The sequence below is a fragment of the Microcaecilia unicolor genome, chromosome 9 (assembly GCF_901765095.1).
Source record: "Microcaecilia unicolor chromosome 9, aMicUni1.1, whole genome shotgun sequence".
In the NCBI taxonomy this organism is placed as follows: Eukaryota; Metazoa; Chordata; class Amphibia; order Gymnophiona; family Siphonopidae; genus Microcaecilia; species Microcaecilia unicolor.
Genome location: NC_044039.1, coordinates 144,501,369 through 144,526,305, shown reverse-complemented (window position 1 = coordinate 144,526,305; position 24,937 = coordinate 144,501,369). Strand labels below are relative to the sequence as shown.

Genomic DNA, 24,937 nt, shown 5'->3' with positions numbered 1-24,937 from the left:
CACTGTACTAACAATACTTACGGATAGCTCCACACTGCTAACTGTTGAGTGGCCCATTAGTGCATACACTAGCCACATAGGTTCAATAAGATTGGTTTCAGTGACCCCCAATGTTAGAACATATTACACCCCTGTTCCACACTCAGACACCCCTGGAGCCAGTCACTGTGAGATAATTACCTTCACCTTACAGTGTGCCTTGGGTGTGTTACTCTACCTGCAGGATTCCTAATAATCTGTTATGTTGTAATCCTGCAGAATTCCACTATATGGTACCTCTACATAATTTATCCATCTTAATTATGTATATTAGGCCAACGGAGTAGTAGGGCTAAACCCAATAAGCTTGGAAAAAATGCTTTTAACTCAAAGTAAATTCTGCTTCTTTCCCACAATCTACTTTATCACACAGCGCACAAGAACAACTCACCACATTATACAAAATTTGATTCAACTTATTTCATGTTTACAAAGTAGTACTTTAAAATGTTTGAATAAAATATCTGTACTTGCCAGCAATAATTTTGATTGGGCTTTTTTTTTAATATCAAAATTTTGGAAAATCTAAGTCAAGAAAATCAGATGTCTTCAATGCAGAATAAGATGACTTCCATTTACTTTACCTGCCACTCTTTGATCTTTTTCCAGAGATGGTGGAACTCTTGAAGGTTTAGTTTTCCAGAACCATCTGTCTGTGAAACAATTCCGTTAAGGGTGAATTTGAAACGAAAATGAACAACTGTGTAATGATGTGATCTGTCATGATAAGTTTTTTTAAAAAATGTATTTTAAATATTGTGTATCTTGTTAATGTATCTAGATTGATAAATTTGTTTTTATGATGTTGTTTATGCCTTGTTTAAAGTATTATAAACAACTATAACACTTTTAGTCTTTAGCAGTATATCAAATAATCAAATAGAAATAATTATACTATATTTTTGGTCCAGCTGTTTGTTCCATCTGCAGCGGACTTCCTGCTCAAGTGAAACCATCTTCTGTCTTGAGCTATGACACTATGAATCGTATGACTACTTGGTATTTTACCCCTAGGTCATATTCCCTTCCACATACTTGCGTCAATGGTCCTTGGTTTAGGTCACACAATGCAGCTCCTTTTGGAACATGTAATCATGGGCTCGGTCTATTATGATGTAATTACCACCTTCAGGGTTGTGAATGCTGCTTCTGTGGCATCCTCAGCTCCAGCCAGCTGAGGGCTCAGAGTCCTGGTCTAGGGATAGAACCCAAGCCCTTATGTGTCATGACAAAACTATACTAGAATGAGGTGGGCCACAAGCGGTCATACCCCCATTGAAATGTTTTACCTAACACATCAGCAGCAAATAGAGAGCCTGGGGATAGGGATGAAGATTGGTTTGGCCTTTCCAGCCAAAAAGGTTCACCTGCACCTGCTGAAGACAGTTGGTAAGTTGACAAAAGTATTCCAAAAACTGGATTTCTTTTCTGTTACTGTTTGAGATGGTTCTGTAGGAGGCAAGAATGGAATCAATGAAACATGTCACAAAAAGGACACGAGTATTACCACAATAAAACTGGATTTATATATATAAGTTCTTTATTAAAATACCCAATGTGTCTGTGTTTATTTTGATTTGTTTTGTGAATTGCATGAGACACTGACAATACTTGGAGACTTCCATAATATCCATCGTTGTTGAGTTTATCTTACTAATTTTCATGCTGTGTTGAAAATGACCTGGTTATGTATTATCCCTGAGGGTGAAATGTGACCACAACATGTATTTTAATAAAGAACTTTTATCTACAAACTCAGTTTTATTGTGAGAATACTTGAGTCATCAGTTTATCTGTTTCTGTATTACCAAGCCTCTGTGTACTGCTCTACAAGTAGGATACGTCCATAAGGGCAATCATACTGCGGCAAGACTCAAGAGTGAACCCTTCTGTCTTCAGATCCTTATCTGAATGAGAAATGGCAGTTAGAAATTACATGCAGATCTAGTAAACTGAGTTTCTAAGGGTTATTTCTAGTTGTGTTCTAGTATGAATTTGGTTACTTTTTAGGAGACCCAGGTCCAAACACTTTGAAGAAGTTGATGCTGATGGAGTTCTATCTAGCAATGAAAGGGTTCTGTGAGGAATTCTGATGATTCCTGCTGCTGGATGGTCAGCTCTCTCAAAGGATATGTGGCCAGTTTGTTAGGGATTGTTATAGGACCAGGCTTACATGGCAACTCAGCTCCAGTCAAGGCAGGGCACTGTTGTAAGCAAGCTCACACTGCTGGAGGTTTACCACTGTTACACTGCCACTGGCCCCTGCATCCTCAGCTGCATATGTCACAGGAATAGCTGCATATTTTAGCTGTCTAATTCTGAAAATTCATGTTAGTCCACTAATGGGCTCATTTTCGAAAGAGAAGGGCGTCCATCTTTCGACATAAATTGGAAGATGGATGTCCTTCTCCCAGGGACGTCCAAATTGGTATAATCGAAACCCAATTTAGGTCGTCCCCAACTGCACTCCGTTGCAAGGACGGCCAAAGTTCAAAGGAGCGTGTCGGAGGCGTAGCGAAGGCGGGATATGGGCGTGCCTAACATTTGGACGTCCTTGACCCATAATCGAAAAAAACAAGGATGTCCCTGACGAATACTTGGACGTTTTCACCCGGACCTGTTTTTCTTACGACCAAGGCACAAAAAGGTGCCCGAAACAACCAGATGACCACCGGAGAGAATCAGGGATGACCTCTCCTTACTCCCCCAGTGGTCACTAACCCCCTCCCACCCTCAAAAAACATCTATAAAAATATGTCCTGCCAGCCTCAGATGTCATACTCAGGTGCATGACAGCAGTATGCAGGTCCCTGGAGCAGTTTTAGTGGGTGCAGTGCACTTCAGACAGGCGGACCCAGCCCCCCCCCCCTGTTACATTTGTGGAGGAAACAGCAAGTCCTCTAACGCCCACTCCAAATCCACTGTACCCACATCTAGGTGTCCCCCTTCACCCATAAGGGCTATGGTAGTGGTGTACAGTTGTGGGTAGTGGGTTTTGTGGGCTCAGCACACAAGGTAAGGGAGCTATGTACCTGGGAGCAACTTATGAAGTCCACTGCAGTGCCCCCTAGGGTGCCCGGTTGGTGTCCTGGCATGTCAGGGGGACCAGTGCACTACAAATGCTGGCTCCTCCAACGACCAAATGGCTTGCATTTGGTCGTTTCTGACATGGACTTCTTTGGTTTCGAAAATCGCTGAAAATCAGAAACAACCATGTCTAGGGACGTCCAAATCTAGGGAGGGCAAAATTTAAGGACGTCCTTGACGGTATTTTCGAAATGAAAGATGGGCATCCATCTTGTTTCAAAAATACGGGTTTCCTCACCCCTAGATTTCGCCGTCTTGCAAGGACGTCCAAATCGCAATTTCGACGTCCCTTTCGAAAATGCCCCTCCATGGGAGTCTTTATCTAAGCCGTTGTGGCATTTTTAGCTCATGGTAGAAATCAGCTGGCGTTAAGCACCAAGATGCCCATAAGAATATAATGGGCATCTCAGCGTTTACCACCAGCTGAGTTCTACCAGGAGCTAAAAACTCTACTGCGGCTTAGTAAAAGACCCCCTAAGTTTACTGGCTCAACCACACCTTTGGAAATTTTCACTTTGTGAGCAGTGAAGCATGAACAAAAGAGGCTCCATTTAGCTGCTCTGCAGGGGAAACTGTTTGAAAGTTCAGAGTTAGCCATCTAAATTCTGAAGCTACTCAGCTAAACCCTTTTGAAAATCTACCCTAAGTGGCTCTCTGGGCATCACTGACGTCTTAGCTAGATCAGACAGGAAACAATCTTTACTCACGTTTGGCAATTACTCGGTTGAGAACAGCCATGAGTTCAGCAGCACAGATTTCCATGTCCTGTGTAGACAGAGAAGAAGTGACAAAATGTAGGCCAAGAGACAGTAAGGAGTCCTTTCACAAAGGTGCACTAGCGTTTTTAGCGTGTGCTAAATGCTTGAGACGCCCAAAAGAATATATGGGCGTCTCTAATGTTTAGCACACGCTAAAAATGCTAGCACACTTTTGTAATAGGACCCCTTTGTGATGTGATGTTACGTAATCTCGATGTTGGAAAGTACTGTATATCAAGATGACAAAATCTTTGGACCCAGAGCAGAGCAGAGCAGAGCAGAAAGTTGCATTTAATATTCTGCAAATATTATTAAATCAGTGGCTGTAGTGGAACAGCATCTAGTTGGTGACCACAAGTAAAACTCTAACTGATAAAATAATTGTCCCAAGGTGCCTGATTAACTAAACTTCTGAATCTTTAAAGCTGAGCAGTGACATGAGTTTAGAAAAAGGACTTTAAATTGAATGCGTTTTGTCTTATCTGTTCCAATATCATGAAAGATATGCCAGAGATTATCTGGAAATTTTGATGTCCTCACCAGCAGCTGAAAGATTGTTGTTTATGTCATTTTTTAACTTCACACATTGCACTATATATGGAACAAATGTTTCATTTTTATTTAAATATATATTTTTACATTTTTATTTACATTTGTATTATATTTTTGTTTTAGACCCCTGAAGAAGGCCTCTTGGCCAAAACACGGACCGTGTAGCTGAGTAAGCTTGGGAAGCACTTATGTAAGACCCCTGAAGAAGGCCTCTTGGCCGAAACACGGACCGTGTAGGGTCTTAATAAATCATCATTTTTGACTGTTAACATCTGTGACTTCAGTCTGGTCCTTCGGAATATCTTCCGCTTGACTTGTTGTTTCCTTGTGTGTTTTTGTGGGAGAATTGGACTCTCTTTGTCATTCTCTGCCCTCTACAGCCTATTTCCACACATCCCCAGTTACTCCCTGGACTCACCCACCAGTGTTCTCACAGGGGTAAATGGGAAACACAATTAACACAGAGGTTACAATAGGGAAAAAAGACACATTTCAGGTGATTACACATATGTATGAAACAAGGTGCTGCTTACATGGCAAGTAAAACTGGATTAAATACCAGTGAGAGACAATTGTTCCATACCAAGGCTTCCAGCATATTTTTTGCCCATCACCTTCACTGGGAACCACCTTTCCCTTATTCAATACCATCTAGAGACTTAGATTTTATTCTCTGTTTTGGAAACCATGACTCTTAACTAAAATGCAATTTTTCTAGTGCACTGTGATTATGTGTTGACTGGGGCACTCACATCTCCAGCAATCTGTCGGAAGATATTTTGGAACTGCTTCTCCTCTTCAGTTTCCTTATTGGTTTTTGGTGCTGGAGGCTGGAAGGACAGAAATAGGACAGTTGGTGAGCTTGAGCCTGAATCCCTCTCCCATGTGAAACAGCAGAGAATAGCACCCTAAATAGGCATGGGTGAAGGGAATGAACCTCTGTCAAAGCAACAATCCTGAATAGGGATGTGCATTTGTTTTGAAGCAAATGGTAAAACACAACAAATGAGTTCATTTTTCATTTATTCATTCTCATTCGTCTTGTTTTACCATTTTACTTATGCTTCCGGGGCCAGGAACTTTTAAAAATTTCATATGGTGGGAGCAAGCTTTAAAGGGTTACTGGGCCCAAAATTAGGAGTATCCTGAACCCTATGCCAGGGGTCCTGAGATCTCTGATAGAGCTAGGGGAGGATTGGTACGCTATGGAGCTAATTTTGGACTTAATACAGCAAAAACTACCTTCTGCTGAAGCTCCACCTTTTTAGGCGTCTCCTATTTAAAAGAAAAAAAATTATAGGTTCTGGGGCTGCCCCCATTCAGGCTCCCCAACCTTCTTCCCTTTGAACCTCCCAACTTACTGGCCAACTTCCGGTCTATTTTTGATATAGACATCTTCCAACCCCTAGTGGTAGTACCTCAAAACTGTGATACTACACTTAAAGGTCAAAAGAAATTATATTCAAAGACAGCTACCATGAAGAAGTAGAAAATGGGGATTGTTGCTGCCCCAAGTGGTCAGAGCTCAAGGGGCTGAGACAGTGACTTGGATGGGGTGGGGTCATTTGGGGGCTTTGATGGTGGGGTCCCCATAGCCCAAGAATTTTAAATACTGACTAAAGGGGGTGTGGCTTCAAGTATATGGTAGGGGGAGGGGGAGTTTTGTTACTTTAAACCTAACAGGTTGTGGCTTGAGAAGACAGATGGTGGGGTCTGGTCCACGAGGGATCTGAGGCCCCTGAGAGGAAGGTACTTTGGGGTTGATGATATAGTGGCCATATAAGGAAATAATGGTGCCCCCGTTCAGAAGGGAATATTAAGAATTAAACGTTAGGATAAAAGAATTAGAGATGAAATAGGACATACACTCTCTGTTAAGCAAGTTGTGTAGCTTTGCCATGCAAGTATATCCAGAGCAGATGTTGGAAATTACCAAAAAACAAAACAAAACCCATTAACCTATGCAAGAAGAAATAAAGAACTAAGTTGTTCATGTACATCTATGCCATGTAGAAATAATGGGGGCCATCTCCAAGCACAGTTCCTCATTCATATAAATCTTATAATAGACATAGACCTTACTGGAATTGTTGAACTTTTGTCCTGAACCCCCTCTAACTTGCAGATGTAAGCAGAATATAACTAGAACCCTAAAGCCTCTCTGGCCTCTTCTGCTGTGTTGTATGTTCATTTCTGGCTCACTCTTTTACCATAACAGCACTTCTATAGGAAAATGTTCACAATGTGACATCACTGGATAAGAAGGGGTTCTTTGGATATCCCCCTTTCCTCCCAATTATCCAAAATTTATTTAATCAAGGCAAGGAAAAATGCGTTCTCCACATCAGTGGAACTCTCAATCAAAAGAAGCAAGGTTAACAAAGGATGATCTAATTTTTAGGTGCTTAGTGAAAACACGTCTTTATTAAAAGACTTTTAATGATTTCTTCATTTGATCTATTGTTGGGTTGCTTTTTAATTTGTTTTATTCTTGAAGTTATGATCTCAGTATTATTTTTCTCACCCTTCATCTCTCTGTGATGCTGTTGGTCACTGGGACTCCCCTATTGTATATTACTAATTCTCTATTTGCTAAAGGAGTATTCACAGTAAGATTTCTTTTTCAGTCGTGCTCAGTTCTTCTCTTAGCCAACTTGTCTCTTCATTTTTAAAAATTGTAGAGTGAGAACTCTTCTTAAAGCCGGGCCTTTAAACTAAGGAAGCAGTGACGCATTTCATTTGCACTGTCTAAGCCAGAGTGCTGTGAAGTGGAATTACTCAGTGTAAATTCCATATTTTTTTCACCTCTTGATTACGACATGTCTTTTAACCCAGCCATCTTTTCCACTTGTCTGATTTACCCAAACTGGAAAAAATGAGTATAAGAATTCCATGGACAAGCAGATTAGCCCACATGCAGGGCCACATTAATCTTCCAAGGGGTCCTGGGCAAACTTTTATTAGTGCGCCGCCCCCCAGGTCCAGCCCCAGAAGCATCCTTTTCCCCATCCCCCAGTCTAGCAGTGTAACTTATCTTGCTTCTGGAAAAAGCAGCATGAAGGCACAACATAGGTCCACACCGCTGTTGACTCAGAAACAGGAAGTGATGTTAAAAGGGGCAGAACCAACACAGCCATCAATGGCTTGGACTTTATTTTATTTCAGACTTGAAATACTGCTTTTACTGATGGGTAGGGTTACCATATGGCTCCAGAAAAAAGGAGGCCAAATTGAGCCAGCTGGGTTTTACTTCCATTGCTTTCAATGGAAGTAATTGAGCCAGCCGGGTTTTACTTCCATTGCTTTCAAAGCAATGGAAGTAAAACCCGGCTGGCTCAATCCGTCCTCCTTTTTCTGGAGCCATATGGTAACCCTACTGATGGGCAGATTGCAGCAGTGGACTCTTGGTGGCCCTGTGCCTTTATGCTTCTTTAACTACTACTAATCATTTCTATAGCACTACTAGATGTATTCAGTGCTGTACACATTATATGCAGGTACCTTCTCTGTCCCTAGAGGGCTCATAATCTAAGTTTTGTACCTGGGGTAATGGAGGTTAAGTGACTTGCCCAAGGTCACAAGGAGCTGCAGTAGGAATTGAACCCAGGTTGCCAGGATCAAAGCCCACTGCACTAGCCATTAGGCTACTCCTCCCTTGGGAAGCTGCTGGATTGGAGGAAGTGGTAGGTGTGAAGGAAGATGCTGAAGCAGAGTAGGCCCTGTGCTCAGGATTGCTTTACTTATGGGCCCCCTGTTAGGTTTGGCCCAAGACAGCTGCCATTTTTACCCATTGATAAAACAGGCCCTGGCCAAATGTCATGCCCATCTAATTCCACATGCCACCCATGGCATATTCAATGTCCCTCATGCTCGAGAGAACCGAAACCTCAGCTTTTTTCTTTTTCTCTTCCATGCTCTTTTTTTTCTTTTCCTCATCCAGCACTTCATCGACATTCAACTCCTTATTGCTGTTTGATCTGTCAGAAACAAAGATGATTGGCTAGAGATGGGAGAAGAGAGTGAAAGGATTAGAAAGGAAGTGGTTACAAAGCGGAAGAAGGAAATGCTGTAAGAACAGGCAGTGATCATGCTGCCAACATGCTCATAGCAGAAAGTGAAAGGAGTGCAGTAAACATCCCTGTGCAGATACAAAGCACCTGTGTTGCCTTCTTTCCACAGCAGAAAATGAAAGCAGTGCAGTAAACATTCCCCTAGCAGCACTAGAGCTACCTTCTTTCCAGGGCAGAAAGTGAAAGTAGTGCAGTAAACACCCCAATCAGATAAAAAAAACACCACTGCTGCCTTCTTTCCGGAGCAAAATTGAAACCAGTGCAGTAAGCATCCCATGCAGATACAAAGCACCAGTGCTGCCTCCGTTCCACAGAAGAAAGTAACAGCAGTGCAGCAACCATCCCCCTGCAGTGCAGATGCAAAGCACCAGTGCTGCCACCATTCTACAGCAGAAAGTAACAGCAGTGTAGTGAACATCCCATGCAGATAAAACGCACCAGTGCTGCCTTCCTTCCTGAGGAAGGGCACGAATGCATTAGTTGCAGTGCTAATGCAGCAGTGAATGACTCAAATACATTAACTGCTATAGCAATACTACAGAAAAGGGACCCAGTGCATTCAATACAGATTTATATCAATTTATAAACTAACACTTTCAGGCAAGGGAAGTGTTGGTTAGGGATTTTTGGTAAACCATGTGTTTTTCACAAGAAAGTGGAACTGATGCTTTTAACAACTTCTTTCTGTGCTTGTGTTCACCTTTCTCTGGCAGCAGAAGACCGCACTCAAATGCACACTTTCAACACAGTGTCTTCACTCAGGGTGGTATGAGATAACAGTATGCAGAAGCCAGGAAGGTAGCCTTCTAGGTAGTGCTGCCACGAGAACCCTGAATCAGAAGGTAAAATATTTCTAAAAAAAAAAAAAAAAAGTGCAAGCATGCGGGCATGAGATAATCAGTGTGAGATGGAAAACAGGATCATTCAGGCAAAGGAAAGGATCTGATGCTCCTCAACTGTATCCTAAACAGAGGAAATGTTCCAGTGCAGAGATCAACAACCTTTCTGGATGGGGGGGGGGGGGGGGGGGGGGAACAGTTCCAATAACTGTTTCTTTAGAGTACCATGCTCTGCTTAAGTTCAGTGCTATGACTTGCAGTTCCCAATCTTTTTTTTCCCACTGTTAATAAAGTTATCATGTGTTTAATGTTTTTAAGGCTGGAATAACCTTCAAGATGTTGCAGTACTATTGGGAGGATGGATGGAGGACTGGGCCTTCTTATTTTCTATTATTATCTGGCTCTGATTTTTCATATCCCCATCAATGGTGGAGCTAAACCTGCTCAGTCAATGCTGGACAAAGACGTACAGGGCAGAAAGGGAAAATGTTAAGTTTCTATCCCTGAGTAGGGAAGGATGGTGGCAGATACCTTGTATGGTGCTATCCTGTGGGTTGAAGTGTGGAGAATTGTATTTATTTATATGTATTTAGCTAAACTGTTAATTTCAGATACAGTAAGCATTTAACCTGAGGGCTTACAATCCAAGCTTGTCCCTGAAGCAATGTTTTTTATGTTTATATAGAACTTTATAGATCGCCTTTCATTAAAAACATCAGAACGGTTTACAATCATAAATTATAATACATAGAGGCTTATTTTCAAAGCACTTAGCCTCCCAAAGTTCCATAGAAACCTATGGAACTTAGCCTCCCAAAGTGCTTTGAAAATAAGCCTCATAGTAACATAGTAGATGACGGCAGAAAAAGACCTGCATGGTCCATCCAGTCTGCCCAAGATAAACTCATATGTGTATACCTCACCTTGAATTTGTACCTTACCTTGAACTTGTACCTGTCTTTTTCAGGGCACAGACCATATAAGTCTGCCCAGCAGTATTTCCCGCCTCCCAACCACCAGTCCCGCCTCCCATCACCAGCTCTGGTACAGACCGTATAAGTCTGCCCTCCCCTATCCTAGCCTCCCAACCACCAACCCCTCATTCCCCCCACCTGCTCCGCCACCCAATTTCAGCTAAGTTTCTGAGGATCCATTCCTTCTGCACAGGATTCCTTTATGCATATCCCATAAAGGAATAGAACACAGAAAAGGATGCCTGGAGGTCCACCACACCTAACACAGAAGTCACTCATTCCCAAACATTTGAGAAAAGAAGTGTTAAGACCCCAAAAGAGTGAGGATAAAATACGGAATGCATAATTATGAGTAATTTCATGGCATGCTCTAGCTGGAGAGGGATGAATAACAGATGATCTCTTGAGAGTATAATATAGGGGAAGGAATCAAAAGTGCTGCAGGCTGACCAGTCTTCATTGCCCATAGACGGTTGAAGGTAACCATTGACTTTCCTTAAGGAAGGGAGACACTTGATCAGCTAATCTGAGGTTGTGAAGGAGGTGAATGGCCATGTTCTGAATAAGTTGAACTCTTTTGAGTGAAGACTGTCAATACCATTACAGAGAGCATTGCAATAATCCAAAATGCTAATTGCTAAGGCATGAATAAATGTAAGCAATGTGTCCCTATCAAGCAAAGGACCGATTTTCCACATCACATAAATACAAGCTTCACCCATCTATTTTACGGTTTAGTTTTGGGGTAAATTGATGATCAGCGATCAACATTGCTGCACATTTTATAGGACTTAGTGTCAAGCCAATTAATAATTCATCAGAGACAATTCAGAAGTTGCAGATTGATAGCATTAGGATCTACTTGAAGGGGCATAATCGAACGGGGCGCCCAAGTTTTCCTGAGGGTGTCCTCGCAGGACATCCTCGCGAAGGGGTGGGGAAACCTGTATTATCGAAACAAGATGCGTGTCCATCTTTCGTTTCGATAATACGGTCAGGGACGCCCAAATCTCAACATTTAGGTCGACCTTAGAGATGGCCGTCCTTAGAGATGGTCATCCCCGGTTTTCAGCGATAATGGAAACCGAGGATGCCCATCTCAGAAACGACCAAATCCAAGCCCTTTGGTTGTGGGAGGAGCCAGCATTCGTAGTGCACTGGTCCCCCTCACATGTCAGGACACCAACCGGGCACCCTAGGGGGCACTGCAGTAGACTTTAGAAATTGCTCCCAGGTGCATAGCTTCCTTTCCTTGGGTGCTGAGCCCCCCCAAAACCCACTACCCACAACTGTACAACACTATCATAGCCCTAAGGGGTGAAGGGTGGCACCTAGATGTGGGTACAGTGGGTTTCTGGTGGGTTTTGAAGGGCTCACATTTACCACAACAAGTGTAGCAGGTAGGGGGGATGGGCCTGGGTCCGCCTGCCTGAAGTGCACTGCAGTACCCACTAAAACTACTCCAGGGACCTGCATACTACTGTCAGGGAGCTGGGTATGACATTTGAGGCTGGCATAGAGGCTGGCAAAAAATATTTTTAAAGTTTTTTTTTAAGGTGGGAGGGGGTTAGTGACCACTGGGGGAGTAAGGGGAGGTTGTCCCCGATTCCCTCCAGTGGTCATCTGGTCAGTTCAGGCACCTTTTTGAGGCTTGGTCGCAAGAAAAAATGGACCAAGTAAAGTCGGCCAAGTGCTCGTCAGGGATGCCCTTCTTTTTTTCCATTATCGGCCGAGGACACCCATGTGTTAAGCACCCCCCAGTCCCGCCTTCGCTATGCTTCTGACACGCCCCTGGGAACTTTGGTTGTCCTCGTGACGGAAAGCAGTTGAGGACGCCTAAAATCGGCTTTCGATTATGCCGATTTGGGCGAACCTGGGAGAAGGATGCCCATCTCCCGATTTGTGTCGAAAGATGGGCGCCCTTCTCTTTCGAAAATAAGCCTGAAAGTAAATTAATTGAAAATCATCAACAAATGAAAAATGACTTACCCCTAATAATAGTTAAGCTCTGGAACTCACTGCCAGAGGATGTGCTAACAGTGGTTAGCGTATCTGGGTTTAAAAAGGTTTGGACAAGCTCCTGGAGGAAAAGTGCAGTCTGCTATTGAGATGGATATGGGGGAAGCCACTGCTTGCCCCAGGATTGGTAGCATGGAATGTTGCTACTAACTGGGTTTCTGCCAGGTACTTGTGACCTGGATTGGCCACTATTGGAAGCAGGATACCGGGCTAGATGGATCATTGGTCTGACCCAGTATGGCTATTCTTATTTTCTTATTGAAAAGGCTTTACCAATGTGTATAAGTAAGGATTAAATAAAACTGGTGCCAAGACTGAACCTTTAGGAACACCAGTAATAAGTATCCAATGGGAAGAAAAAGATGAATTAGCATGCACTCTACAGGGCAGTGGCGTAGACAGCCCTGACATTTTGGAGGGCCCCGATTTGACATGGGTGGGGGCACTAGGCATATAGGTGTGAGTAGTTGTTGATATACTCCTAAGTAATGCTGTAGAGTGCACTTGATGGATTTCTAAGTAAACAGTCTGTCCTGCATCAACATAAACCCCATACACCAGTGGTTCTAGGGGCACCCTGCCAGTCAGGTTTTCAGGATATCCACAATGAATATTCAAGAGAGAGATTTGCATGCAGTGGACACAGTGCAAATATCTCATGAATATTCATTGTGCATATCCTGAAAACCTGACTGGCTGGGGTTCCTCCAGGACCAGTTTGGGAATCACTGCCGTACATACTTATGGAAACTTTGGAAACATTAACATTTTAAAATATAGTTTCAATATCTCATAACTTAAACTTTGCCATTATTGTAGACTTGTGTCTGGTCAACATCTCAACACACATCACAGTATCCTGCAATATAAATTACCACAGTGGCACACACATATCCTTCAACTTTGTTTTACAACAAATATAAATTTATTATAAAGCTGTATTAATAAAACAGGTAAATACCTTTGAAGTAGCAGTTTAAATATGTAGCCTGAAAATATAATATAAAAAATACTGACCCCTGACACTGGATCATCATACTGTTAACTTAAAAATATGTTTATCTTGCATCCACAGAAACCCCCATAGCCCCTCCTCTAAGAATGATATAAAAAATAGCAGAATTAGAAAAGGTTCAAAGAAGGGCAACCAAAATGATTAAGGGGAAGGAACTCCTCTCATATGAGGAAAGACTTAAGAGGTTAGGGCTCTTCAGCTTGGAAAAGAGAAGGCTGAGGGGGATATGATTGAGTTCTACAAAATCCTGAGTGGTGTAGAGTGGATAACCGTGAACTGATTGTTTATTCTTTCAAAAAAGGACAAAGACTAGGGGACACTCAATGAAGTTACATGATAATACTTTTAAAATTGATAGAAGGAAATGTTTTTTTCACTCAACCAATAGTTAAGCTCTGGACCTTGTTGCCAGAGAATGTGTAACAGAAGTTAGTGTATCTAGATTTTAAAAGGTTTGGACAAGTTCCTGGAGGAAAAGTCCATTAACTGCTATTAAGGTGGACATAGAGAAAGCCACTACTTATCTCTGATGTTGAAAGCTGCCAAGTACTTGTGACCTGGATTGGCCACTGCTGGAAATAAGATATTGGGTAGACTGGACAATCGGTCTGCCCCATTATGTTCTTATGTAAAGCAGAAAAGGGGCATTTCCCCAGGAACTCACCATATAAAAAAAATATTCTGATTTTGGTGACACCTCAGTAAAAACATAAACCCTCTCCAGTTCCAAGCTTATCGTGACGTACCTGTAATACAAAACCTATAAAAATTACCCAGGATCTATAGAGCTAATCTACTTTACCATAACACCACTAACTTACAGAAGTAACACAACAATGACTCTACCAAGGAACACTCAACACAGTAAATATTGCTGTGGGACCTAGAACATCAATATGCCTATTGAGAAACTGAACAAGCTGAAATATTATGGATGCTTACATAGAAACTCCATGAAGTACTTGGCGTCAGTCACAAACATTGAACACAAACAGACCCTAGTGAAAAGCAAACTCCTAATACAAGCTCAAAAAGAAAAGAATGGCACACAACCCTGCAATATGCCTAGCTACAAACTCTGCCAACACATCTCACAAGATTCTACAATCACTCACATGGGAAAAACATTCAGCATATGGTGATTCTTTACATGCTCACCCTCAAATGTGGTATGTTTCATGTGCTATATTGGAGAAACAAGTCAGATGCTAAAGAAGAGGCTCAATTTACATAGATATAATATTAAACATTCAAATGCCAACCAAGATGCCACCTCTGTGGGACAAATCAGAACACTGCATCAATGATCTTATGGTAAGAATACTAAAAGGACATTTTAAGACAATCCAGGAATGCAAGACCTTTGAAGTCAAAATGATGAAATATTTTGACACCTACCAGCAGGACTTAACAAAGATCTGGGTTTCCTAGCCCATTATAAACCATAAATTGTACTGTTTTTATTTATTATTTAGATTTTGCTCACATGTTTTTCAGTAGTAGCTCTAGGTGAGTTACATTCAGGTACTCTAGATATTTCTCTGTCCCAAGAGGGCTCACAATCTAGGTTTGTACCTGAGGCAATGTAGGGTTAAGTGACTTGCCCAAGATCACAAGGAGCAGCAGTAGGATTTGAACTGGCCACCTCTGGATTTCAAGACCGGTGTTCTAATTACTAGGCCAGTCCTCCACCCTCTGTCAACCATCCATCTCTCTGTGACTCTCATCCACCCAGCTCTTCCTGTTTCTCACCTAACCTACCTTCCCTCTTCCTGTGAGTCTGTCATTGGAATGCTTTTGTGTTTCACTTATATGTTCTGATATTTGTCAACATTTGCTTATTTCTAATCTGAAGAAGAAGAAGAAGGGTTACCTTTGAAAGCTAATCGAAAGATGTAATAAGTTAGTCCAATAAAAATGTATCATCTTATTTTCTTTTCTATGTATTGATTTATTTCTATTTAAAACTGAACTGCAAATTTTGGTTGCTGGTTTGGTTTCGGTTGAAACTGAGAATCCCAGTTTTGGTCACCTTCTAGGTGTAACTGGGGGCACCTAAAATGTAAGACGCACCAATGCTGGGTTACGCTAGTATTCTGTAATGGAATCTAGTGCCCAGATGATGTTGTAGAAAGGCTACACAGAGAGTACATAGAGAGTTCAGTACGGGCTGTTTACCACAGCCGAGCTGATCTTAGTGAGTCTAGCAGCAAAGCCAGACCCCATTACTAAAATATTAAGCATTAACTTTCGTTTCTATACGTTGTTGGGGTGTGCCCTCACAAACCTGTTGAAGGCATTTGGGGGATTGACTTGTTATAAATGGATTCGATATTGTCTCTCCCGTTGGATTTCGCTTTTTCATGTTGTAGAAAGGCTGTCACTGCATAGCATCCAGGTGCCTAAAAGAAAATGCCCACTTATAAAATTGCCACCTTAATGCTAGCAGATAACATTCTATCCATATTAGCTCTTATCTAAACTCAGAAGCAGAGTCTGAGTTGAATTGATCAACAGTGCAATCATTAAATTTCCAAATCTCTTGTCCATACGTGATTACTTCTTTCAGGCAGGTCTAGTGTTTCTCTACATGACAGATGAACGCGGGTGAGTATCTATAATAAGATTGGGTTTATTGGCTAAAACAAGACCACAACCCAAGTGCAAGGGCAAGCCGGTAGAAATGCACCTTTTACTCATATGTAGGAGCTACAGCTTTCAGTAGCAGTAGTCACCTGCAAGGCGTATCCCTTGCAGTGAGGCAACGCTGTGAATCCTCTCCTGTGATGTTCTCTGAATACTCATTATATCTGTCCTGTCAAGAACCTATTAGGTACTAGAGCTATGTGATAAGCCATTATTTTTGTTTAACTTGGAATTGTTTATTAAATTTTTTTCTTTGAAAAGCAAGGAAATCCATTATTGACTACAATGCTGGTTAGGAAATCTCTTAGGTTACCAATGTCTGCTGACTTACTGGAGTAGGTTTTTTTTGTTTTGTTACATTTTATTTTTGCCAGCATTCCTGGCACCTTCTCAAGTTTTAAATTGCTTAATCTTTTCAAAGATGTTGACTAACTTCTCCAGTACCTGGATTCTTATAAATCTGACTGGCTGGGGGGTTGCCAGGACACATTCGATAAGCCCCAGCTTAGACACTGTTTTCCTTTTCTTTATATCCAAGCTAATGCCTCATGCACATACAGTTAGGGAACCACTGGAGAAATGGGGTTGGAGAATGTAGTTGAAGTCATTTCAGTTGCACAAACCTCTGAGAGTTGACAGCATGCTCACATACTCTCCCCTCATGCACATGTAGCACTGTCACAAGACATGCATTGAATCTAAATTCATCATATCTTTTTTTTTTTTTAACTTGGGTTGACTGCTTTGGAAACACTCATGTGCTCACAAGAAGTTTCTCTGCTGTGAACCTTCTCCTCCACTTTGGCATTTCAAGATACAAACAGAGAATGAAATCAATGCTGGTCTAAAAAGAGGAATGGGGGTTCCTAATATGTTCTCACTGATTTTCCCCTTTTTTATTTCCTCTGTTCTCATTGTCAAGCACTGGCTGAACTCTTTAAAGTCTCTATTAGTTGGTGTCCTATTGCACAGAAAATAGAAGCCGCATTTGCAGTCACTTCTGGAGCTTTGTTGAGGATACCTTTGCTTCTAAAATGTATCAGCACTGTTCTCAATATTTACAGTCCGGCTTTTGTGCCAACGGTCAACAAAATGCCCTATAATATAAATTTAAAGGTGAGGTTTAAGGACAGGGACTATTGTAAAAAACCTACAGGAACTGGGATAAGCTTCAATTGGACCTTTTCAAGCAAAGGTGTTAGTATAAAAAACTGCATCCTCTTGGGAATTACCAGAGCAAAGATTAAACTTCAAGCATTGCACAAAGTATAGGCTTAATTTTTTGAACCCAGAAACACTCAAGGTCTATGTGTATAAGAAAATGAAAGAGGTCATCGCGTTAGGGCACATTGATGGTAATGAACTATAGCAATGTTCTTCAGTGTAAGGCCCGGGGGCCAGAGGAGGTCCTTGGAGTCCTCTGGAGTAGCTCTCATCATCATTCTGGCTTTTTTCTGCTACGCCCTACCTCTCTACCCAAGGTTGCGGCAGAAAGGGGGAAGTGGATGGGAGAAAGAGCCACATGCTTGAAGGACAAGGCATTTCTCAATAGACACAAGTGAATGTATTTGGAAATGCCTCCTTCCTTGAGGATACGCTCAATTAAAACTTTGAAGGCAAGCTGGTGGAGTGGTTGTCATTGACCCACACTGATCAGCAGTGTTGAGGCCTCACATGGGAAGATATATGGTGGCTCTCCTTCAGTTCATTTGCATCTAAAGAGGCCACCACTTAAAAATTAGGGAAGACCACTGAATTATAAGGTCAATGGTGCTCACATGTCTGCACATACACATGACCAGTTTTAGACATTGTGAGGCCTAGGGCAGAAATTGAGGAGGCCCCTGATTCCCCCCTCCCCCCATCTCCCCACCTGCATTGCTACTGCGTGGTCTGGGCTTCTCTTCCCCTTCTCCCCAGCACAGTCCATCTCCCTCCCTTCTCCTCACCCTGCGGTCTTCTTTAAAATTTTTATTTCCCTTCTCAGAGGGGCCCCAGTGCGGCAGCCATCCTCACAAGCTGCCTCCGGCTGTCCGGAAGCTTTTCCTCTCTGCCGCCCGCAAACCACCCAGGCGGAAACAGGAAATTGCGTCAGAGTGGGGGCGGATCATGGCAGAGAGGGAAAGCTTTAGGGCAGCCATAGGTAGCTTGTGATAATGGCTGCTGTGCTGGGGCACCTCCGAGATGGGAAATACATTTTTAAAGAAGATTGGGAAGGGAGGAGGAGATGGACTGTGGTGAGGAGAAGGGGAAGAGATGCCTGGACCACGGGACTCCCTTGAGCTGTGTGGCCCAGGGCAGTTGCCCTGTTTGCTCTCCCCCTAATGCTGGCCCTGCTTATACCAGCTCTACGGCTGGTGTAAGTTCAGGTGGTTAAATGTTGGGCACTAACAGTAGGTTACACTAATATTCTACAACAGGACTTAGTTCCATTACAGAACAGGCTCCTACCATGCACCCTCGGGACACCTAAATGGAGGCGCTCACTTATAGAATTGCACGAAAACATAATTATGCCTTTCGCTTTTGCATGATGAGGTATGCAGTAAACTTGGCACTTTATATACTAAAACCGCCAAAGATTGCACATTATTTGCAATGATATGCAGTGTTTTGGCTTTTAGCATGCAAATCATCACAGGATAACTTGCACATTCACAATGCAGAACCTATAAATCCACTCATTGACTATTAGCTGACAATGTGCAAATAAGCTACACAGGCTACTTTTTGAAAAAAAAATTTACACCTCAGTGGGGCTAATATACTACCTAAGAGGTACATTGTTATGTCCCTACTGGTTTCTTTATGGCCAATATTTAGTGACACTTATGTAATATTTTATTACTTGTTTTTATTGTTGGATTTTGTTTTTAAGTTTGATTTTAATTGAGATGTATGTTTTTTTATGGTTTATTTGCATATGTTCTTAATTTTGTCAATGTTTGATTATACCCCTGATACCAATTTTAGCGAAAAGTGGCCATGTCGGGTCCTTTTGAATACAGACCGTTTGGGTTCTTTTGGATGAGATTCTTCTGGACTCTGTGTCTGCTTTGTTCCTGCACACCATGAAACCTATTTGACACATAGTTCATGTGCATACAAAGATTGATGTAATTTGCACAATTTTGCAACACAGCATCTAGTTAACTGATAATGTAAATAAAATTTTGCATGCAGAAAAATAAATGCAAAATTGTATTATTTCTCAAATGGCACTTTCCCCTGGATTCTATGTATGACAACTAAAGTTGCCATAGCCACATTGAATGCACAACTTAATTGATTAATGATCCATCAGTGCAGCTAATTGGCTGCTAACAACCAAGCATTGGTATTAATTGGGAGTCACACGCACAAATGTATTCTATAATGCTGTACGCAGAACTTCTGTAGCACGTAATTTCAAGGGGGCATGGACAGAAGCATTTCAGGGGGCATTCCAGGGGCATTCCCAGAATTTACACGCATTTTTACAGAATAGACTCGATCGGGCGCCAACATTTACACCTGCTTTCAGCAGGCTTAATTGCTGGTGTCTAAAGTTTGGTGTCATTTATGCGCTTAGTACTGTTCTATAAAGGATGCGGATCTTGTAGAATAGTGCTCAGGGCTTACATTTTTCAGTGCCATTTATAGAATCTAATCCTTTATGTGCTAAAAGTCAAAATAGTACTTTTTACAATAAATCAGTCACACACACATTTGGAGATTTTGTGTGTGAAGGACTCAGTAAGAGAGAAGGGGTGATGAGGGAAGGATAGAACGCAATAGAATGTTCTATTCCACAAATGTACTGGGAATAGTGACTGGTTGAGATAATGGACCATTAGTCTTTATCTGGCATGACTAAGGTTGATATGTACAAGTAGTTGGGAGGACAGTTTTGCAAGAAAAAACATTTGTTTTTAATATACAAAAGAAAAGCCCAGATTTTCTTAAACTTGTGGAAGAGAAGAACTTCCATAGAAAAACTTATATAGGACAAAATACTGCAATAGGTTTGGGGGCGCTTTCTGCCCAGTCTTTAAAATTAGCTTTGAGGGCAAAAGTTCCAGTGTCACTGCACTAACATTTCAGAGAGAATCACTCTCGCAAAATGCATGCTCTTCAGTCCAAGCCAGCCTTGCATTGCCCTTTCAAAACCAACTGCAAAAACCTACCTTGTGTTTTTTCTTTTTCTGGAGGAAGAAACCCAAAAAAAACAATGGATATAATAATTTTTTCTTCTAAACATAATGAATATAATTCCTGGCCTAGCAAGGCAGAGTTCTGTTCAAAATTTGAAAGTCATGTTCTTTAATTTTGTTACAGAAAGACATTTTATTCTTTTGTGACCCAAGTGTCACTAGCTGCCCTAGAAAAGAAGATAATTTTTCTTCAGCTGGTTGGTCAGGGGCAGTGGCATAGCCATGGGTGGGCTGAGGCTCCCTCACTTTGGACTCTGGTCCATCCAGTAGCAGTGCACCCTTGCTGCAACTAGCAAGCCCCAAAAGCTGAAGACCCCTTTAAAAGGCGCCCTGAATACCCTTTAGATAAAAGGGTCAAAAGGTGTGCACAGGGGACCTTCCACCTAAACAAACCAGCCAATGTAATATGCTGGTAACTCACAGTTATCACTTTGTTTTGTTCTATTGTCCTCTGGTTGTAAGATTCCTTTCTTTGCTGTCCATTTGTCTGTCAACACCTCAGTGGAAGAGGGCAAGATTCTGCTCAGAAACAATTAGACCATACCAGGGCCAGATTTAAGATGCTGGCACCCATACCAGGACTAGAGAATAGTGCGGAAGAGAGAATCATACTGCACAGTCCTAAAGCAAATGGAATCAGGCTCCTGTTTAGCCCAGGTATTTCACGCCCTAGGCACTTATCTGTGGTGCCTATATTTAAACTTGGACTTGGACCATACTCTTAATTTCTTGAAGTATAAATATGTTTGTACTGTAACCTCTGCTGTAAATCAACACGTATAGTTATTCTTGAGGAGCAAATGATAGAGAAGGGTTCCTATGCAGGACATACATAATCACTAATCCAGTATCATATTGGCTTTCTCAAGTCCACCCCAATGCATTCTGGGGTCTGTAGTCCTGATTTCCCTTAGGTTTGCTGAACTATAGGAAACAGGATATAGAGGGCTGGGATTTAATAGGACAGGAACCGGAGCGAGTCTCCAGATAATACTGAATGAAGTCGGTAGAAGTAGATAGCTTCATCTTTCATTCCTTTAGATCAAGGGTTCACAACCCAGTCAGTCAGGTTTTTAGGATATCCACAATGAATACACATAAGATAAAGGTGCATGCATTATCTCCACTGTATGCAAATCTGTCTCATGCATATTCACTGTGGGTATCATGAAAACCTGACTGGCTAGTTGTGTCCTGAGGACTCATATCAGTGCTGTAAATTCATGAATTCTATTTGTAATCCCCATTATATGGGGATTACTAGTGTTTGGTGTTAGCTCTCTGGAGTCACTTGAGGGAGACTTGGGATGTTCTTGAGTGGGAGGAAGCCCAGCACAAGGGAAATGATATTTGAATAAGTAGCAGAGAAAATATGTTCTATGGGAGGAGGGACAGTTGATAAAAGATCACTGAAGGGAGAATGCAGTCTTTTGTTGCCTGTACCACCCACTAGGACCCTTGGGAGCAGCAGAGGGGGATACTAGAGGGCAGTATAAACTCAGGCTGAGAAAAGGAGTAGTTGCTGCTTCTATAAGCGGCAACTGGAAAGGAATCTGGAGCTTCAGATGGATAAGAGGAATCTAGCCTGGAAGCAGGAGTCACAGCAGGGGAAGCCTGTTCAAGGCCAGGGTGCAACCCTGCGAAGTGCATCAGTGGAAGAAGGACAGCCTAAAGCTCTGTGCCTGAAGGAGTGGGATTGATATCAGGAGTAACTGGATCAGTCTTGGAATATCACTGGCCCGACAGGATGGGTATAGAAAAAAAGGAAGAGATGTATATATGTAAATAACAAGATACTGGAGCCACTGCTGTAAATATATTATGAAGGGAGAAACTGGATAATTGGAAAGTGGTTTGGAATTGAATTTATCATAAACTGTCTGACTTCTGAAGGATTTTGTTGTTGACTGCTCATTGCAGGAGTTACAGTAAACATTGAGTGGCCTTTTGAAACCATTGAGTACTGAGTGGTTCTTGGAGGTGACAGCAGAGATTCTTGCTCTCTGAACTGAGCAGAGTGATATCATAGGGTCTGTCACAAGTTCTCAATGCCTCGGATCGCTATTCCGAACCGTTGACTCACTCCCAAGCTCAACTGCAGGTGAACTGGAATTGTGAGTGTGGTGTGTGTAGTCACCTGACACATCTGGTAAAATTTAGCTTGTGGCTCAGGTCGGATTGAGGGAAATATCCCCAGAACTGAGCTAGTGGGTGGGCTGTGAGACCCGAGTTGCATATTATTACACCCTGCCAATGTTTCATGCAACTTGCTTTGACCACCTTACAACAGCCCCCATACCTATTCTATGTGAGAAAGTAGTTAGTGATATTCAGACTAGAGAATGACATGGGGACGGGGAACCGCAGTAACCGTGGGGATGGGGATGGGGATGGTGACAGAGCCCACAGGGACAGGGACCAACTTTGTCCCTGTGTCATTTTCTAGTTGGAAGGGTAGAGGGTGGTGGTGGGAAGGAGGGTTATTATAGCTGCTCATTGTTATTATTGTTTTCTATTTGTAATTTATACACAACAGTTGCACAGCATATTGTTCCTTTTTAAACTTTAAATATTTAAATATAAACCCATCTGTGTTCAAAGCTTCTGTTGATGAGGACAGAGCCCACAGGGACGGGGCAGGGACGGGGACAGAACTTGCGGGGATGGGGCAGGGATGGAGACAGGGCCTGCAGGGATGGGGCAGGCACAGAGACAGAACCCACAGGGATGGGGCGGGGATGGGGACAAACTTTGTCCCTGTGCCATTCTCTAATTCAGACTGGGGCACAAGTCCACAGATTTGTCTTACTAACTATATCTAATCGTTAGGCACTAACTATATCTAATCGTTAGCCACAAACATTGATTTGCTTTGTTCGCACAGGCTGGCAAGTGAGGATCTACCATGTTCACTGTTCCAGTAACTTGAGTTCTGAATGTCTTTATTTTTATTTGGATTTGATTTGATTATTTACATACCGCCCTTCTGTGCTACATAGATTATGAGTGGAAGGTACTTACCTTAGGGTGCTCTGCTTCAATCTTGTTTTCAACTTCCCTAAAAGGAAAAACACATGCAGATTTTACAAAAATATTTCCTCCATTTAAAAGATAGGACAGCTTTATTGAAGGGTGAGGGCTAACTTTATCCGGATAGCTATCCGACTGGCAGTCTGAATATCATCAGTAACTGGATAGCACATCCAGTGGCATAGCAGTGTTGACTGCGGATATTCAGCAGCAGCTGCTATTCAGATACAGCCGTCAAATGCCTGGATTTATTTTACCCATGGCAGTTGGCTTTTTAAAAAATGCTGACCACTGCGGGATCAATATCAGGGGGCAATCTTTAACATTTAATATGATTATATTATTTGGACCTAATCCAAGCACCTCTAAACTGACAGCTATGTCCTGCATACAACAGAACTAATTAGACACCAGGAAATATTGTGCCAACCAACAAAATCTAATTATTCCCAACATGTAGATTCTGTGTGAGAGACATATCCAAGTGAGAGACTGAACTAGGTCCCAGGGTGTTTTACACTAATAGCTTGCTTTTCTGGCTCATTGTCTCTCCTTTGCAGTGGTGTGCTGGAGCAGGCTCTCACAGGCTCGCAAGAGCCGGTTGTTAAGTTTTTAAGAATTTTGGGAGCCGGTTGTTAAAGTAGGGCCCTCCATGGCTACTTTAACAACTGGCTCCCAAAATGTGGGCTTGGGCCCCCTGCTGAATTCTCTTTTACTTTGCTGGTGGGGATGCTGAGCCCTGCCAGCCAAGTACATAGACTGCTGCTGCTCCCAGCTACTTGTTTCCAGCTCTGAGCAGCAGGCTGGGACTTCTCCAGCATGTGTGAGAAGTTTCAGCATGCTGCTCAGAGCAAGACGTTGGGAGTGGTGGCAGTCCATTTATTGGTTGCCAGCAAAGGTATGCCTAGCGTGCCCGCATGAAGGGAGGGAGGAGAGACAGGCAAGTGTTGCTCCCCCCCCCCCCCCACCCGGCCACCCCTGGCCCTTCCAACTGCAGAGCTGGCTAAGTCCGGAGAAAGAGCCTGTTAAAAATTTACCAGCACACCCCTGCTCCTTTGTCTCATTCTTGACGTGTTCTGTTCTTGTTGCTATTTTCCTTCTTTCTGTCTGGTGTCTTTTGTTCCATTTCAGTTTATTCTTTTCCTTCTGTCTCTTTCCTTTATGGAATAAAAAAAGTTCCAACATGTTCCCCTTTACTGTGTGAGCAGTACTGGTTTCCTGTTAGTTAGAGAACTCAATTTAAGATTTTGCTTATTGCACATTGTTCTTTTTATTCTCTCCTCTTTACCCTGGTCCCTCCTCCTCCTTCTCCCCAGTGCTCTCTCCCTCTGCATTTGGTCATCTACATTTCTTTCTCATTGCATCCTTCCCTCCCCATCCTCTCCTTTTACTTCTCCTGCCATCTCCTTCTGCCCTGTATAACCCAGGTTTTGCCTTCCCTCTCCTAACTCCCAGAAATCTCTCTTCACATCCCTCTACTCCTAAATTCCTCACCCATCTTACCCCCTCCTCACTGTTCTTTGGAACACTCTCCCTTTGTAAACAGATCTCTGGTACAGTCTTGTCTTGTCTCCCCTTCCCTCATCGTATGTCCTGTGCCCTTCCCCCATATCCAGGGCCCTCCCACTCTCTCCTTTACTCTGGCCCTGTCCCCTATCTCTAAACCTTTCACCCCAATTCTCTCATCCTCAGTCACTGATCCTCTGTATTTCCTT

General features: G+C 42.4%; 1 protein-coding gene across 6 annotated transcripts in view; it reads right to left on the bottom strand.

Annotated features, from left to right (window-relative positions):
• The window catches only part of CAPN3 (calpain 3), a 129,545-nt gene that overhangs the window by 19,212 nt on the left and 85,396 nt on the right, over positions 1–24,937 (bottom strand). For 4 of the 6 annotated variants that reach the window (XM_030215244.1, XM_030215247.1, XM_030215245.1 and 1 more), the window contains 7 exons: positions 23,214–23,250; positions 20,166–20,183; positions 8,323–8,436; positions 5,189–5,266; positions 3,834–3,891; positions 1,882–1,946; positions 624–692 (listed from right to left, as the gene is read on the bottom strand). In XM_030215244.1, the coding sequence (XP_030071104.1) occupies positions 624–692; positions 1,882–1,946; positions 3,834–3,891; positions 5,189–5,266; positions 8,323–8,436; positions 20,166–20,183; positions 23,214–23,250 (439 nt within the window). The remainder of the gene's footprint in view (positions 1–623; positions 693–1,881; positions 1,947–3,833; positions 3,892–5,188; positions 5,267–8,322; positions 8,437–20,165; positions 20,184–23,213; positions 23,251–24,937) is intronic. The other 2 variants (XM_030215246.1, XM_030215248.1) reach the window with 1 other exon arrangement.